Source organism: Engraulis encrasicolus, chromosome 16 (genome assembly GCF_034702125.1).
Source record: "Engraulis encrasicolus isolate BLACKSEA-1 chromosome 16, IST_EnEncr_1.0, whole genome shotgun sequence".
NCBI classification, from domain to species: domain Eukaryota; kingdom Metazoa; phylum Chordata; class Actinopteri; order Clupeiformes; family Engraulidae; genus Engraulis; species Engraulis encrasicolus.
The window spans coordinates 4,053,788-4,072,832 of record NC_085872.1 but is presented as its reverse complement, the minus strand read 5'-3'; the positions used below and the strand labels follow the sequence as shown (position 1 = coordinate 4,072,832).

The following is a 19,045-nucleotide window of genomic DNA, read 5'->3' as shown; positions in this document are numbered from 1 at the left end:
ATAAAGCTCAGTGGGCCGCAGTATGCTGATAAGACCTGGGCCCATGCTCCATTTCTCCCTAAGCATCACACCATACCTGCAGAGCACATAGGCAAGAATGTCCACTAGGTTGCAAACACTGCATGCTGCATTGTGTTGGACCAGTGTACATTTATGTCTAACAGAGGACAGACAGATAGACAGAGAAGCAGATAGACAGACAGGGAGACAGATAGACAGAGAAGCAGATAGACAGACAGGGAGACAGATAGACAGAGAAGCAGATAGACAGACAGGGAGACAGATAGACAGAGAAGCAGATAGACAAACAGGGAGACTGGCAGACTGAGAGAGTAGACGAGATGAAGAGTCTATGGGTTTAGGGGGAGGTGGGGGAAAGGAAAATGGTTTGGTTGCCATTACTGGTGAAGTAATCTCTCTGCATGAAAGCACCCAACTGGACATGATTAAAGGGCTGCCGCATGCCGCTTTTGGTGCTTGGGTGCTCTCACGCAGCTCTGCCATTGGCCGACAGGAAACAGACCCTTGCCATTCTCACACTAGCGCCGTCACTCTGGCGGCAAAGCCTAGCACCATCGTCTCCATTGTTGAGCTTTTTTTCCCTCTTCTCCCTCCGTCTTTTCTTTTCCTTTTTCCTACCCTCCTTTCACTCACTCCTCTGCGTGTGTGTGTGTTTTCTTTCTTCCCCTCTGTTTCTGCAGGAAACCTCACCACGAACAGAGAGAGAAGCAAGAGCCCAAAAAACCTCACATCAAGAAACCTCTAAATGCTTTCATGCTGTATATGAAAGAGATGCGGGCCAACGTGGTGGCCGAGTGCACGCTGAAGGAGAGTGCTGCCATCAACCAGATTCTGGGGAGGAGGGTGAGTAGCTCAGCTGCATGTGTCTCAACCCATGGGTTCCCAAACTGATCTATGAAAAGGCCCCCCATATCCTGGTAGATTCCAGCCAAGACCCCCCATACATGGGTCGTGCTACACATTTTTTTCTGTGCAGCCCCTTTCACAACCATAGTCTGTATCTCTGTGTCAATACTAATTAGGATATTGTTTTAACTTATTTTTCATTCATTCTGGTGTACTTAGTTATTCAATTTATTCATTTTTTTCCTGTCAATCTGCCACAGCCCCCCTAGCACCCCTTAACTTCCCCTCAGGGGTCCTCGGCCCCCACTTTGAGTACCACTGTCTCAGCCCCACTGTCTGCTCCTCCAGCACCACAGAGCTCCTCTGTCAGGAGACCTTCTCCATGACGAGCCTCTCCATCATGACTATCCTCATGTCCAGACCACCTTTCCCTGACAAAACAGACTGACAGGCCAACAAACTGACTTGAAAAAATGGTCACAGTTAATGTACAGTTTGCTGTGATGGAGCACGTCCCTCTTTGACTTGGAAAATCATAGAACCGCTAAACATGTTTAATGCTTTCACCAAAGCCATGGCGGTCGGAGGCAGCCAGCCACAGCAAAGCAGCATTTGTGGCTGTGTGGGGTAATTGCCTGCTGACATAGTTTGAAGTAAAGCGCCGCTAAATTGGAACCAGTGTTTTGATATGAAATCAAAGTTTTTTTTCCTCCTTGCTGTACATGTTAATCTCTTCATCGTGTTTCCCCTTTCTCCTCTCCCTCTCCTTTTTCTCTCCCCATACAAATCGTTTGGAAGTTAAAAAGGATTTTTTAGCAAAACACTAGCACGCGTCTCTTTGGAGGGAACTTGAAAGTGCATGCCAGTAATTGACTGCCTCTTTTTTTCCCTAATCTCCCTTGTACTGAACAGTGGCATGCTTTATCTCGGGAAGAGCAAGCTAAGTATTATGAATTAGCCCGCAAGGAACGGCAGCTCCACATGCAGCTTTACCCAGGCTGGTCCGCCCGAGACAATTATGTAAGTATCTACAACACAGCCCAGCAGATGAGAGGTGTGTGACATGAGACCCCACCCCCACACATCCCTGTAAGGGAATATTTAGCATTGCATGATATGTTTTATTATTATTATTATTATTATTATTATTATTATTATTGCATCCTATGCGACACAAATGCATGCATATGTTTACCATACCATAAACAAGAGATAAGGACATTGATACTAACACATTAAGAAAATATTGGTAACTCTTTATAATACCGACTACTTGTTAAGCATTAGTTATGCATTCGTTAAGCATTAGATCACCCTTTGTAAAACATTTTGTTAACCATTATCTCTTTATTATTTTCCACTACTTAATCATTAATACACTGTTAATGTTTTCTAATACTGATACATGTGTGTGAGAGAGCCGGGGAAGAATTGGCAAATGATACAGAAACCATTCATCATTTGCCAATCCTTCCCTCACTCTCACAGACACATGTATCAGTATCAAAAAAACATTAACAGTGTATGTTAATGATTAAGTCATGGGAAATAATAAAGAGATAATGGTTAACAAATGTTTTACAAAGGGTTATCTAAGGTTTGAATAATGCTTAACAAATGCATAACTAATGCTTAACAAGGAGTCTATTATTAAGTGTTACCAAAGTATTATTGTGGTACTGTGTCGTGCATCTATGCAAGTGAGTTTGCGAGCTTGAGAGACTGCCTATTCTATGATTTTGGAAGTTATGTAGCTCCTTCTCTCTGTGTGTGGGTGGGGGTGTGTGTGTTCTTGAGTATGTGAGCGTGCCTGCCTTTGTTGAAAGTGTGGCTCCAGCACTCACATTCACTCTTCCACTGAGGTACTTTGTGGTGTTTAACTGCCTCCCCTCGGGCACAGCGGGCAGCCCTCTCCTTACGCCTCTCTCCTGCTGCAGCCAGATCACACCAGGGCCACAGACAGCTCGCCAATCAGTCACTCATTAGAGAGCCTTCATTTCTAAGTATTTGTGTTGGTTAAGTTCTGCTATGTTGACATTTCGGCAAAGGAGGCTATTCAAGTTACAGTATCTCAGACAAAACCTAACTTAACTACTGCACGGTGGCGATAACTGTGGTATCACAGCGCTGATTCCCATTGAGTTGAGTGTGTTTGTGTCTGGCGTCCATAACCAGTGTAGGCTATTAGCAGCGCTAGCTAGCTCCAGTGCTGCCTCATCTGGGTTGCAGAGCTCATCTCTGCTCTGTCACAGCACAGGCTCCCCAAGCAATTGAGGCTTCCACTCGCTGTCAGTGCACACAGAATACACAGATTAGCGGCTGAATAAGTGGATTATCAGAATTTACGGCAGGAGACCAAAGCGCCCCTCATATTGGACTGAAAAAATGACGGCACACTGCTATCTGTACCTATAGTAACCCCCCATCATGCGTACACACTCATACATGCTTACAGTCACTTTCAGTCTCTCTCACTCACCACTGTCTTGCACGCATGCATGCATAAACACACGTACACACACACACGCACATGCATTCATAAACACACACGAGCGTGCGCACACACGCGCACACACGCACACACACGCACACACACGCACTCACACACAGAGAACCACACACACAGATTTGGAATAAGCTTCAAATCCAAACCAATCCAGACGTCTTGAGCAAGAAGTAAGGATACTCTTTATGGAAATTAGAATGTGCCAAAATGAAAAACCCAGGTTTTATTTTTGTCATTTTCCAGATTAGTCATTGGCCATCCTTGCGTACAACTTCAAGTACTTTTAAAAGTTATACAATTAACGATCAAAATGGTGTCCTGTCCTGTATATGATATTACCCTTCTAAAGCAGAAAGACAAATAGGTTAGTGAAGAGGAATATGTAATGATGTGTTCGGTATACATGGGTTTTCCCGTTTGTAAACGACCCTGGCTGCGCACTGTTCAACCTCTGATTGTTGGAAGCCTGCTGTCACTCAAAAAATGCGCTCACGTGGTGGGCTGCTTAGCATCTTGCCCCTCCTCACATCGGGAATGTCTGTAAACGGAAAACCTATGTATACAGGGGCGAAATGTGCTGCTCTCTGAGCTGTGATTGGCTGTGGCGATGAGTGGCATGGGCTGCCAGAGGTGTCTAGCAGGGGATGAGTGAACATGGCAAATGGCAGAATGATGATAGTGGTCTAGTGGGCGTGAGTGCTGGAGCCGCACTTTAAGCCTCCCTGTATATTTTATAGGGAAAGAAGAAGAAGCGGAAGCGGGAGAAGATGCAGGAACAGGCCACCGGTAAGGAGCGACCACTTCTCATGTCTCTTGCCCTCTGGCTTCTGCTGCCTCTCTCTGCATCCTGTGGAGCTCCCTGGCACTACATGTCCTGCAACCTCTCTGTACATCACATCAGCTCAGCACGCTCATATTCACACATCTGTAGCACTAGCACATTCCCTTAGGTGGGAAGCCACAAATCCATTAAAAAACATGTTAATTATACATTACGTCAAAAATTGAAATCGGATCCTTAATGATCCTTTTCAACATGTTGTGATGTTATGGCAGGGGGTCTCTGTGTGACTACTGGCCTGGTATATCAGCCCCTTGTATGTCATTTCACTTTAGATAGGTGGCATGGCTGTGGCTCCATCAACAGTTTTGACAGCCCGAATCTTGCCTAAATGATAAATGTTTTTGTGTGATTGACTGTGCTAAATTTGAATTGTGGTAGGCAGATTTTTAGCCTGAGTAATTGCACATGTCATAACCAGACATTAGTGACCGTGTATAAACTTGCCTATACCTCCAGAAAGACAATGTTTCCCAGAACAGCGCAGTCAGACCCTGTATAGGAAATGAAGTGGGCTGGTTTACCAGGCTAGTAATTGCCTTTGCTTTAAAGCAGGGGTGGGGAACCTATGTCTCGAGGGCCGTTTGCGGTCCTTGAGGCCGTTTTATCCGGCCCCCGATATAATTTTAATGTTATTCAGCTTCACATGAAATATGACATATTTTGTAAAGGAATCTTAGAAAATGCATTTGAAATACAATCAAAGGACCAGCTCAGTCAATTTCAATATGCTGTTATATTGCTCATGCTACCCTTGACTTGTCAGTACCCGGTGATGCCACATTTTTCGGCTCAGCCCTTTCCGAGATATGAGCAATTCTAATGGGGGCAGCGTTTGTTTACATTTTTTTTTTAAATAACATTGGCCTACTCCAAATATTTTCCCAAAAGGTACCGCAGTTTGCTAGTTGTCTGCTGATGTTTTATAACCTTTTGGATGTTTTTGGGAATAAATAAAACTGTTTTTTGAAATGTAAACAAAGTGTCGCCCCCATTACAACGAATAGGATCTCGGAAACGGGTGAAGAAGAACAAAAAAAAAATCTCAGGTACTGACAAGTCCAGGGTAGTGTGAGCATTACAACTGCATGTTGAAATTGACTGAACTGGTCCTTTAAGTTATATTCAGAGAACCTAGAAGGTGGTGTTTGTTTAAAAGGTTGCTGCCTTCAATCTAGGCCTAAAGTGAAGGGGAAAATCCTGGTTTGTGTTCATAGTACGGCCCTCGGAGGACTTTTACGGCCCTCGGATGACTTTGCAGTGGCCCTTCGAATGAAAAAGGTTCCCCACCCCTGCTTTAAAGGTTCAGTTTGCACAGTGCTGCCTCAAGCTCTCTGGCCTCCCTCTTCTGACACAACATTGGGCTCGTTTTTGATGGAGCAGTGCTCCTCTTGCTATGCAGCGTTCATGCACACTCAATGCATTCTGGTTGCATTGAAATGGCAAAGTGTGCATGTGCGCTGCATAGCAAAAGCAGTACTGCTCCATCAAAAACGAGCCCATTGACTGCTTTGTTTTTGCTACAACTGTATTTCCTACTTTTTGTTAACCTTTCCACCATCCTCACTCCATGCCTTCCTTCATATACGTATTTCTACATACTTTGGGATTAGTCTGGCTATTCCAGTTGACTTTCGCCACAGGCTTTCCACTCTCTTGTCCGCTTGCTTGCTGTTCTTTTTTGCTGACCGATGAGAAGTGGCTGTAGCCCCATGCAGGCACATTTTAGCACAATACGTAATCTTGTGTGTTAGACCAACCCTTGCAATTTAGTATTTACTAACATACTGTACATCAAATCTAGGTCTGGCTTTAGGCTTTAGGGCTTCACTCTTAAGTAGTAAGAATTTGATTTCCTTTCCCATTGGGCCAGTATTTTGAAAGTAATGTTCAGTCAGAATTAGGATCATGGGTGGATAATAGCAAACCAATGTCCACCACTGTTAAAAGCTGCAATCTTCTGCAGGTACAGGCCAGAGAATGAAAACGGCGTACATCTGAGCTATGGTAAGACCACCCTACTCCCTCCGCTCTCCGTTTCCATTATTCTGATTCTGTTGTGCTGCTCTTGGGTCAAAGATTTTTACAGACTAATCCTAAAGCTTTCACCTGATCATGACTCATTCATTATTGCCAGAGGATGCTGAGGCCAACGGAAGCCGCTATGCTCTGTGCGTCTCTATTCTATCACAATAGGTTTGAATGTGTTCGGTGTTTGTGCATCATGACATTTGCCTTTCTAAGAAGTATCTGTCCAGTTGAAGGAGTTGAATCATTCAGAATGAATCTTTGCGTTTCTAGCATGGCTTCATCTTCTAGTGGATCCCATCCATGTGAGAACATTTATACTGTGGATATACTGTAAGTTAGAATAGATAAGCAACTAGCATGTCAGCTACCACTGTTTGTGATTTATTGCTTTTAGCATTGACCAAATATTCTGCTTGCATTTTCATGAATGTCGAAATGTGTACATTTTTCATGTGCAAGCAATATGTTTGTTTTCCTCCCATTTCATGGATGAGATACCATGTGTCCCAATGCCATCACACTGCCACCAGCTGTCTCTGCCCAGCAGGGGACGGAATGAACTGTACTTCTTCACAGGCATACGCCGTATAGAAGTCTGAAAAGTGTCCTCTGTTGTTGTTTTTCTTATTTTGTTTTAGTTGTTTAGTTGTTTGCTTTTGTTTACTCTTATTTACTCTTATGTAATCACAAGTAGGTACAGTGGCTATATGGCTAATTAGACCCACATCTTTTTCTTCAAATGCACAAATAACACCATGCTGCCCACATTTAATATTCAGAGCTTTAATTTCTTGCTCTCTTTTTTTGAAGAATGTGCTCTTTGACATCCTGTACATGTGCCCCCTCTGGGCTGTGTTGCTGTTGTGTGTTGAGATCCCTGTAGGCATAGCGCAGGGGGTTGAGAGCACAAGCCCAGATGTGGTGATTCTCTCGCTCACTCATGTGTCCCCCATGTGTGATCTGGCCAATGCCGTGAATGAATAATAGCCTTGCCAGGAGTTTCTGTCTCACATGTGTTTTTCCCCACTCAGAAGGGGAAACTAGACGCTATCATGTGGCTCAAGTGAGCCATCTCCCAAGAGACTGGTTTGAACATACAGACACGATGCAAGCATGGAATCTGTGATTTTTCCTTTTTAGAAAAGGCACTGGGCAAGAAGCACTAGGCCTATATATGAAGAGCTCTTTTCCAAAACGCTATATAAACCATTTTTGACTTTTTGCATTTTAATATTGGAATTGACTGTTAAGATGTCCTATCATCTATGTGTGCATTTTTGCCAGTCAAATTTTTTGGGAACATACCTTAAAACCTCTATAAAAATGCATTTTGCAATGCATTTCAATGGAATGCCCAATACAAAAATGTCAATTTCCCAACATTCTATAAAATGGATATATCTCATTTTGGAAAAGAGCTCTTCATATATATATATATATATATATATATATATATATATATATATACAGTATGGCAATATTGCTGATGCTTCTGTTAAAAAGAAAACAGATTTTCAATGTACAGGCATACATTTACAGTTTCTCCAGAAGACCTGAATTGGACTGCGTTTGGTTTTTGGGCATTTCTTATTCTTTGCATAAGCTGCCGTGGCTTTCCAGAGACAGGCAAGAAAGCATTTCATCTCTGATCCAATAATTAGCAATGCCTTGCGGTGACGGGATGGACACCCTTGCTGATTCATTGTGACAGCCTTAAACTAATATACATAATACCAGGAATACTGGAGAAATGTGGAAAGCCCTCAATTTATGCAGATCCGAGAGGTTGGATTTGACGTTAGCTTTAGCATAGGCTGTGTGTGTGTGTGTGTGTGTGTGTGTGTGTGTGTGTGTGTGTGTGTGTGTGTGTGTGTGTGTGTGTGTGTGTGTGTGTGTGTGTGTGTGTGTGTGTGTGTGTGTGTGTGTGTGTGTGTGTGTGTGTGTGTGTGTGTGTGTGTGTGTGTGTGTGTGTGTGTGTGTGTGTGTGTGTGTGTGTGTAAGTGTATGCGCGCTGGCGTTTGCGTTGGTGTGTGTAAGAGAGAGAGAGAAAGAGCGAGAGAGAGTGTATGCATGCGTTGTATATGTCATCCTCCCAGAAATGCTTGAATATGAACAAAAATTAGGGTATTTATTGTTTCTTTGTCAGAACGCTGGAATCTGTTGTTGATATCTTTTGACGTGATTCTGATTCACACTCCCACAGTACAGACAGACAGAGGGACAAAATGAAGCAGCCTTGTTAGAGTTGATGCATTATCTGCTGACATTCCTACTGGACGAGTAGATATGAAACACTGGCCTCTGAAAGATGTTACTAAGCCTCAAAATATCCAAGATGCCTTTTTAAATCCCACCCAACCCCCAATCATCTCAAGCCTTCTGCTCTCCTCGATGGTAGTAGTAGTTTTATGGCCATGGCTCGCTGACAGGTTGGACACACAGGAGTGATATAGCGTATACTTACATGACCAAACTGACTGCCTCTCACTTCCTCTACCCACAACCCCGCACAACTCTGCCCGCGTCTGTCATGTTTGCCTGGTGGGCTCGCTTGTCTGCCAAAGCTGTGTGATTTACTAGCTCTGAGATTCTTATCTGATTACTACACACACATTGCATGCGCACACACGTACACGTGCACACACACACACACACACACACACACACACACACACACACACACACACACACACACACACACACACACACACACACACACACACACACACACACACACACACACACACACACACACACACACACACACACACACACACACACACACACTTCAACATCAGTTAGTCATATGACCCATTTCCATATTTGAGGGCGCCCCTTTGTTGCCTCCAGTAACCCAGCAAACCACCCTCCTTTTCACATTCACTGCACAATATGCGTACAACTTCCAGACTGTCAACTTTGACTGCAATTGTTTGCCTATTTAACGTGCTGAGCTTCGTGTGCCTAGGATAGGTGTTGCCAGCACAAAGGCAAGCTGTGCTCTGTAGGACCTCGTGGTGGGGTTTGGCAGTGGAGTGGAGGCGTGGAGAGTGTAGCCCAGCCCACAAACATGAAAGAAGGTGCTGTTCTTGCTGGAAATAAGGTCTTGTCTTCTGGGCTCTCCCTCCCCCTCTGTCGGTCTCTCTCTCTCTCTTTTCTTTCAATCTCTGTGTGTGTGTGTGTGTGTGTGTGTGTGTGTGTGTGTGTGTGTGTGTGTGTGTGTGTGTGTGTGTGTGTGTGTGTGTGTGTGTGTGTGTGTGTGTGTGTGTGTGTGTGTGTGTGTGTGTGTGTGTGTGTGTGTGTGACTCAGCTCCCAGCGTTCAAGATAGACAGGCAGGGGAAATGCAATAGAAGAGAGAACAAGAGAGAATAGGAGGATCCCATCAAGGACTTTCTTTATCTCTTGACTTGTCTCATCATACCTATATGGTCTTTGCCTTTACATATTAGGCAGAGGTGAGCTGTCTGAGGCTTGCCGTTCCGATATGCCAAAGCTGTGTTATGGATCACATACTGCCAAAACCATTGACCTGACACTGCAGGACAATACTGTCCATCGCTGGAGATGCAAAACAGTGATTTCCACTTACACACGACTGGTTACAGTTTTAGTGTTACACCAGGTGCCCCGTCACCTCGTCCTAAAATCACAGTGATGGCTTACTCTAGGGGAGTAGAAGTTGAAGAATAGTCTATTCAGCAGTTTTGGCGAATTGTTCAAACACTTAAAGTTTGGGGGGGGCATATCATGCAGGTGTGCTGGGCCAGAAGACACTCTGAATGGAGGGGTTTCTTTGAAGTCTTTGTGGGACAGGCTCATAGTCTTCATCATCCTTCCTCTGCTGTTGTTTTTTTATCTGACTCTCCTCTTGGGGAAGGATGAAGGTACGTGTCTTTTGTTTAGGCTGGGGCTTGTTGTCATTTGGTTGTGAGTTTGTCATGTAGACATTTTAGCCAGCTGTTGAGCAGCATGGGGGACACGGGGGTTCTTTTCCAAAGTTTTGTCTTTTCCATTTCCTCTTTCTGTCTGTATCTCAGCCTGAGAGGAGGGGGATTTGACCTTGTAAAAGTCCCCCCTGTGAGATGGTTATCAGTGGATGAAAAGCCTCAGGTACTGGGGCATGGATAGAGACCGGAAGAGCAAACAGACTGGAGGAGGAAGCTAGGAAGCTTGGCAGCTGTTTTAGTGGTATCGCTCTCCCTCCCTTTCTCTCTCTCTCTCTCTCTCTCTCTCTCTCTCTCTCTCTCTCTCTCTCTCTCTCTCTCTCTCTCTCTCTCCCCGTCCCTCTTGGAGTTCCTCTGCTCTGGAGTAAATCTGGCTTCTATTGTAAATGCAGGCGGAACCCCCTTCCCTCCTTGCCCCCCTCCTGCTGCTGACTGTGAGTGGCGGCTGGGCCTTTGAAGCTGCACGCCGGCGGAGGGGAGCAGTCATTGTGCTGCTCTTTGATAGTGCCGCCCTGGCCCGCAGCTCAGGCTGTGCAGGGGCACGCCACGCCGCGCCTGGCCCCCTTACTGCTGCGATGCAGGGCTCGGGGGCCCCCAGCGATGCCGCCTCAGATGTGGGAAGCCCCCACACCCCAAACCCCCACCCACACACACATCCCCCTCCTCCTCAGTCTCCCCAGCACATGCCTGAGGTTTTGGTGGCTCTCGCCTTACTTCCCCCACCCCAAACACTCCTCCTCCACTACACCACCCTCCCGCCTATACCACCCCCTTCACTACTCTCCAGCTCAGCGCAGCCTGTACCCTTAGCCCCCAGTTCATCTCACTCATAGGGAGTGCTACCCCTCCCCCAGCTTTTCTTTCTTTTTTTGTTCCTGTAAAATTATAAAGACATAATTGTGCCAAGGCCAGTTTTTCCTTGCTCTTTTAATGTTATTGTCTCTGGGCCAAAGGAACTGCTGACAGAACGAAGCAGTTTGTTTAAAACATCATTTTCTTCCAGGTGCCGTTTTTATTACTTGGTTTCTGTTTTACCGTCTTCCTCTGTGCACTGGTCTGCTTGTAGAGGGTGTCTGAGTTTTATAGACTTGCTGCTTCTGAGTGGGTGTTGCCAAACAAAACGCTGAGCAGAGCGCAGCCAGGCGAGGTCAGTCGCCCACATTGAGATCAGTGCTAGGGGCTTTCCAGATGATTACATTTCATAAATCCCAAAACATTTTAGGCTCATCAAGATCTCCAAACAAGGATGCCTATAAATGTTACCACCTACACTTCAGTATTTGTCAGTATGTATGTATATACCGTATACATGTGAATAGCCAGTAGAATGTTATTCAGGATCCTATACATACATGTACCTCACTTTAGTCTGTTTTCCCTTAGTAAGCAAATTGAAAAGTCATCGTGTTTTCGCAGTGAAAAGGAGATGTGAAACACATGGCCAAATGATTTGCTATTTCCACTCCTGACTAATCGGCGCTTGTCCTCAGGCCTTCACCCCAAGTGGCTCAGCCTGTGTCACAGAAAAGTCTGACCAGCCCTTCGTACAGTACTGGCAGTGCATAGCTTAACTTATTTACAGAGCAATTTGTCCCGATTTTTGCTTGCTCTCTCCTCTCCCCTTTTTAATTTATTTTTCCGAGGGACCAATAAGAAAGCCAATGTGGTTGTAGGGGAGAGGATGAGGGTGCAGGAGGAAGAGGAGGGGGAGGAGCGGGCCCAGCTGCGGGCTCTTTGATTTGCCCCGGGAGGTGAACAGGCCGATTGAGAGACGCAGGGCCGTGCCAGTTATCTTAACCTCCCACACTTCAAAGGGATCCGTGCCGCCACGGAGCGCGACGGTGCAGGAGCAAGGCTGAGCTGGAGAGTCCAGCCAAGCCTCAGAAAACAGAGGAGCGTTTCATTTCCTGCAAGTCGGACTCGGCATTCCACAGCACTAATGGGGAGTAGCTCTTGAATCCCGGCATTTGTGTGGGGTGGGCCGTGAGGTGCTGGCCCGATGCCCCTCCAGCCCCCAGGCCTCTTCCCCGGCAGGAAGGCCAGCGCTTTTCATCTGGGGCTTGGAAGGAAAAAGCTCCCCAGGAAGGGGGCGCAGGGCGCAGAGTAGGGTGGGGAGGTGGGCTTTGAGATCCTGGGATGAAAAGGGGGCGTTGGGGGCAGGGAGTGGGGAGTACGCTGGGCAGGGGAGGTAAATAAAAGCAATAGGGTGCTCTCGCTGCTGCTGCAGCAGCCACCCTCTCTCTTTTCTATCCTCTGTTCTGCTCTTGGTGTCCTTCTCTCTCACCCTGCCCAGCTCGGGGTCAGCCCTCTGAGAAAGTCACAGTCTTTTATCCGCATGTGGTTAAGGGCGGCGTCTACACCCAGGTGGCATGCGAGCATACTGTATGTGTGAGTGTGTGTGTACCATGATTGCTTGGTGTAGGAGTTGGGCATGGCTGAGTGGGATAACTTCAGGGCACATCTGAAAGGGCTACTGTGTATGCAGTAAGATGGACACAGCAACAGAACTGTACAGGAAAGAGATGCAAAGCTATTCTTAAACACTCTGTACGGTTCTTAATCTTGGCATATGCTCAAATGTTATGCCATGTGACCCATGCCCTAGTAGTACGCTTGACCCCGCAAATTTTGGTTCATTGGATTTGGCCAGTGTGATCACTTACTGCTGTACTCGGAAACCCTGAAACGCTATCAGGCTTGGAAGAGGTGGACTCCAATCCATTCCATTTCAGTACTGACTGCCGATGGGGAAGGATATGCTGTTGTGCGAAAACGAACAGCATTGCCGTTGTATCTGTTGATATTATTCAGTGTGAGAGCAGGGATCAAACAACCGTACCCAAGTACCGTATGAGTTAAATGTACCTAGTGTGAGTATGATCATGAATTCCGATCTATTCACCGCTGTGCTTTGATCAGTAATTCTGCTTGATGCTGTAAAAATGGCTCTCAATATTGTCTTCATTATTGACCTAATTCACTGTATAGAATCGGTTGCCAGTGCGTACAGCACTCATGCTGCTAACCTCAGAAGCTTCACCGATCATACAGGTCCACCAAAGAGAACAGCAATGTGTGTGAAAAATTAAGTGTTTCTTGGAAAGTGTGGCAAGTGTGCTGATGGTTTAATTGGACAATTGTCCATGTCTTTCTCCAGTATATGCCGTGCATAGCAGAGAAAACTGAAGCACACTGTTGTCTTGCTATGACAAATGCATTTATCAGTTCTTAGTCTCTTCATAATCTCCTAATGTGCCAAATGAACATTTAACACTACAGAATGAATTCTCATAGCCATTCACTTTGCTTGTCAAAAAGTAAAAATTTGTCTGTCAACCAGGCTGACTAACCCATGTTTTTGCCCGATCTTAAAGCCTCTTTGTCTCCTTTCTTCCAGGAGGGAAACGGAGTACGTTCTCTACATGTAAGGCGAAGGCTGCAGCTACAGGCCCCCTGTTAGAGATGGAGGCCTGCTAAATTCCTTGACCTTTCCTCTCCCTCCTGAAGTGTCTGCCAGAGGAACCCAGTACCAGACCACACTCCTCCTCTACCCTCCTGCAGTCACTGCTGTAGAGACACTGAACTAAGAAGAGACAATCAATCCTTTTCAAAGACCTGAACCCCTCGTGCAAAGACAGGCCCTCAATCAAGTGAGCAGAACACAGAGGCAGCGTCTGTTCCCGTTTCTTTTCTTTCCTTTCCTCTTTGACTTGTCATCAAAGCCCTAGGCATTGCACTGAATACAGCCAGCAAGTTTTCATGCCTGCACCTCTCCACCCCTGGCCTCACCCCATATTTGAACACATCCATTTGTGTACCCTCACAAAAAACAGAGGCAAAACCACCCGGCTGCCCCTGCGCCCACCCTGGAGCAGACCTCACTGCCATCTAGGTGGCTGTTTCTTCTCATGTTATTAAGTTATTTTGCACCTTTGTTCCTGTCAGCACAATTCAGCAAGTTCATCCTGGCCACCTTTTGGTTCTCTCCCCATGGCCCACGTCCATTCCAGACGCACTGCCATTGTGGAGGCTCCAGCACCTCTTAGCACCCTGCTGTCACAAGGAACACTTACAGGACTATGACGACATCCTTTACCAACTCCATTCGGGTTTTCTGACCAGGGGGTGCACAAAGGATCAACATTTCACTCTATTCACATCTGATGTTCAAATTAATTTTGAATGCTTTGTATTTTGTATTTTTTTTACTTTTCATTTCTTGGTGTATATTTCAAGTGAAATATTTTTTCTGTTTTTGTTTGTTTGTTTATATATATATATATATATATATATATATATATATATATATATATATATATATATATATATATATGCTGGTATAATATGAAAATAAGCTTTGAAGACAGGAAAGCCATCTTTTCTTGTTGAAGCATCCAACAGAAATAAAATAAATAGGCGTCTTTTTGATAACTATTTGTAAAGGATAGTGACCTCTCAAGTCTTTAGCTCTAATGTAAAGTAATGCTCAATATATGTACTTTTTAAAGAAAATGGTCTTCAGGATGCATCATTTTTGGTATTTTTGCAGGCAACATTAGGACAAAAAGCAGAAGAATAGGTGTGCAGACGCCTCTATTTTATTGTTCTAATTCAAGACATGAAGCAGATATATATATATGTGTATATATATATATATATTTACCCCAGCACTTGGCAGTCTTTTTTATTGCGATGTACCTCTGTCTTCTTTCTAGTAGGTAATAGTGTGGTATTTTCCCATGTTCTTTATTCCATGCAAGCATTTCTGTAACAATTTTATGTTCTTTTTTAGTATTACCTGATGCATTTTTTTTTTACACATTGCCATATCTTAAATCATTGTTTTCTTGGTTTAGCATTTCGCTTCCAAGTGGTCACATTTTAACTGTGTTTCATCATGTCTTGTTTTTTAAGAAAATAAACAGGTATCATTTGACTGACATTGTGTCAAACCTCGCAAGTGCTTGTACTGTATATGTTGCCTTGTGTGCTATTAAATGACATTTCGATGTGTCGGAATGTCTGACAATAACCAATGAAATCTATAGCGTTGTGCAATCTCAAGGGAGACTTCAAAAGACTCCACAAAATGGCCAGCAATTAAAAACAACTAACCTACCTTGCCTTAGGCTGCATACAGAAAAAATGCAGTATAATGAAAATGGTCTAAATATTCTCAATGGTATTTTTATAACCTACCTACTCTTGTCAGTAAAGAGCTACCAAACGTAGTCCTGCTAATACCAGAAACGAAGGTGAAATGGATGTAAAAGGAAACAGCACTATCCAGTGGTACTTTACATGAAGTGTTGATAATGGCACAAAAAACTATAGAGGGTCTGATTCTTAGCAATGTAGTAAATGTGACCATAACCATCCGTGATATATTAAATAAAAAGAATGAATGTCTCCTAAGGCATGCTTCCATGGGAAACAGTTAAATTATGCTTTGTATCCTCCTCTACCACCTCCTTTTGTTCAATGGCTGCCCGGTGTCTGTTCTGTCAAATATGACCTCATAATCTTTCACAGGGGTTAAACCTACAGCATTAAAACATAATTCATTGATTAATCACTGTCTTGTCATATAAGCTAGTCTTTCTCAGTATTAAAAAAAAATAGATACAAATATAGATAAGTATTACATGTTTGCAAGCAATGTTTCATTTCAAAATACATTTTAAATAGAATAATACATAAAACAATGAATGAAATGAAACAATGGATAAAATAAAATAATAAAAAATATTGTTTTTTTTCGTTAGGGAGCTAATTATCAATGAAAGGTGGAGGCTCAAGTTCAAGTTACTCTTCCTCATCTCTCTCTCTCCCTATTCCTTTCCGTCTCTCGTCACGGTCATCTCATAATAAAGACAAAAGGCCCAAAAATATACACAAAAAAACAATGAAGTCACAGTTGGTATCCTGGTAACTAATTTTCCAATGATGGTCACCCCTGCTTTGTGAAAAGTGGTCCAATCTGACATGGGCATCAGCGGCATACCTATGTGAGCCATACGTGACGCCCCGAGGTTGACCACCACTGAGGGCCTATGGATGAAGCATGAGCAGCATGTGGAAAATCCAAGTTGGCAGATGCATGAGGTACAGTATGCTTCCTGAAGGCCAGGGCTGTTGATGGAGGCCCATCAGCATTGAGGATGTCTCCTCCAACTGCCATTCCAATTCACTTGGATCTTGGACGTTGCAATCAGAGTGTATGTTTGACGCCCTTGACATCAACGTTCCTCGTGTATACAGAAGTACAGTATATAAAGGTTTAACAAGATATTTGATTCCATCAAAGATGTTAGAAATACAATCAGACATAGGTTTACAAATATTATAAATAGGACATACATTAATTTAGGATAGAGGTCTGACATGCCATATCATCTGGTTTTTCAACTCAGATTCTAGATGTCAAGGACTTAAAATAATATGATAAGGTTGTCTCTATTGGTTTGACTCATTCTTGAAACTGAAACTTGAACTTCATACATGCTTGTAAACTAATTGGTTTGCCAGAGAGGAAAAAACAAAACAAAACAAAAAAAACTGAAAAAAGTAGGGTGCACAAACTAGGGTTTCACAAACTAGTCAATTTACAATTTCACTTCATGGTCAATAGCTGTCCTGAATTTACTATGTCAAATGTTCAATGAATCTACATGTTATTGACTATTTTTGGCAATTGATGTGTATTGACTTAGGCAATGAAATCGTGCTGGTACGTTTTGCAGAGAGCAACCATTAGGCTGAGAATTGACTGATAAGTTCAGATAGTGTGCTTATACTATTTTTTACTAAATGTACATAAACATTTAAAATCATGCACCCAGACACTTGAGAGAAGGATGTGAAATTTGATTTAAGTAATGAGAGATGCGATTCTATTTGTGAACAACTACAACTTGATTTGGGGTGTTTCAAAGAGCGAGGAAAGACAAATGGAGATGCACCATAAACGATGCATACGTATATACAACAATGACATTTGAGTCAACATCTAAACACCATTTCTTCCTGTTTGATTTAAAAAAATATGTGACGACGCTTTTATGTGTGACCTTTCAGGCATTGTGACAGTTTACCCAAATTGTGACTGTCATTTGACAGTGCACACATTTCATTGAAATGATGTGATGTATTTAATATTTCCAAACAATCAAGATGTTTTTCAGTAAAAAAAACAATTGTTCTACCAAATCACATCATATGCATTTTTTTTTTATTTTTAGTATTTTTTGGGGGCTTTTCAGCCTTTATTGGTTTTTTTTGTGAGACAGGATAGGAGAAGAGACAGGAAGTGAGCTGGGAGAGAGAGACGGGGAAGGACCGGCAAAGGACCCGGACCGGGAATCGAACCCGGGTCGGCCGAGTGGTAAACGTGTGCCCTACCATATCAGCCACGGTAGGGCCACATCATATGCATTTAACATTGTCCATCAGAATCAAAGGACATCTCAGAGTTTGCTACTGATGCTGATTATCAACCATATAGGCCGAACCGTATATTTTCAAAAAGTAAAACGTCTTGTGAACATGTACAGCTGAGTAGTGCAAGCAGACACATTACCACATGGACATGAAAACTGTTACTTATCTATAATGCTAATTGCACCAATCTTCCATTACAGAACCAATATTTCACATGAGTATTTGTGGCCCAGTGGAAAGAGCCTGTATTAACTCAATGAATTAGAGAAAGAGCATAGCTCATGCATGGCCAGGAATTGATCAGGAATTTCAGGAGTGTACAGCAGATGTAATCAAGGAAGATAGGAAAAAAGAGAGTGGTGAGGTTGTAACAGTTATAAGCAGTAATACATTACGGCACAACACTGCAACAACACAGGAACTGTGACTTCTAAACAATATATTTTGAAGAGTACAAGGACCTCTAGTGGTGATAATGCGCCTAGTACTCAAAACTCACTTCAGAACACGCTACACTGCTGTGTGTGTGTGTGTGTGTGTGTGTGTGTGTGTGTGTGTGTGTGTGTGTGTGTGTGTGTGTGTGTGTGTGTGTGTGTGTGTGTGTGTGTGTGTGTGTGTGTGTGTGTGTGTGTGTGTGTGTGTGTGTGTGTGTGACACCTAAACTTTCACGTTTCAATTTTATGTGAACTAAAATCCAAGGTATCGACCAAGGAAACACTGTGTACCATTAATTTAAACAGTATTGTATACAGTGTCCTATTTCATGAACAAAACATCAACAAAAATTGATCTAAATGTAGGCCTATACTAATATAAGATCTTGGATTCTCCTTAAATGGTAACTTCAGCCAATTTCAACATGCAGTTGTAATGCTCACACTACCATGGACTTCAGTAGGCCTACCTGAGATTCTATTTTCATCAGCCTTTTCCGAGATCCTGGTCATTGTAATGGGGGCAGATGTTTGTTTACATTTTTAAAAAAAACATCTTGATTTGTTCCGAAAAACATCCAAAGGTTATAATAACATCAGCAGACAACTAGCAAACAGCGATACCTTTTGGGAAAATATTTGGAGTAGGCCCATGTTAAGATTTTTTAAAAATGTAAACAAAAGCTGCCAGCATTAGAATATCTCATATCTTGGAAAGGGTTCATCCAAAAAATGCAGCATCACCGGGTACTGACAAGAAAAGGGTTGCGTGAGCAATACAACAGCATATTGAAATTGGCAGGAGTGCTTATACACGTGGCATGGCAAGTAACCAAAGTCTGCTCAGCAAATTAATTGTACTGTAAACTACTATGTCTAAGTTCAGATATAAATACATTGTGAAAATGGTTAACAGTGAAAAGTGCAAAATAAAGGTCCATGAGACCAATACCTGGAAATGACGACAAACTCAACACTAAG

At 43.4% G+C, this 19,045-nt stretch overlaps 1 protein-coding gene across 5 annotated transcripts in view; it reads left to right on the top strand.

Moving 5' to 3' along the window:
- Nucleotides 1–14,453, top strand: part of lef1 (lymphoid enhancer-binding factor 1) — a 42,617-nt gene extending 28,164 nt beyond the window's left edge. The window contains exons 7-12 of one of the 5 annotated variants that reach the window (XR_010038097.1): nt 702–864; nt 1,780–1,887; nt 4,117–4,159; nt 5,432–5,517; nt 6,181–6,221; nt 13,588–14,453. Coding sequence is in view for 3 of the 5 variants with exons in the window: in XM_063218323.1 (XP_063074393.1) it covers nt 702–864; nt 1,780–1,887; nt 4,111–4,159; nt 6,181–6,215 (355 nt within the window). In the remaining 2 variants the exon portion in view is untranslated. Of the gene's footprint in view, nt 1–701; nt 865–1,779; nt 1,888–4,110; nt 4,160–5,431; nt 5,518–6,180; nt 6,222–13,587 lie in introns of all 5 variants that reach the window. The other 4 variants (XR_010038096.1, XM_063218325.1, XM_063218324.1 and 1 more) reach the window with 4 other exon arrangements.
- The last annotated feature ends 4,592 nt before the right edge of the window (nt 14,454–19,045 follow it).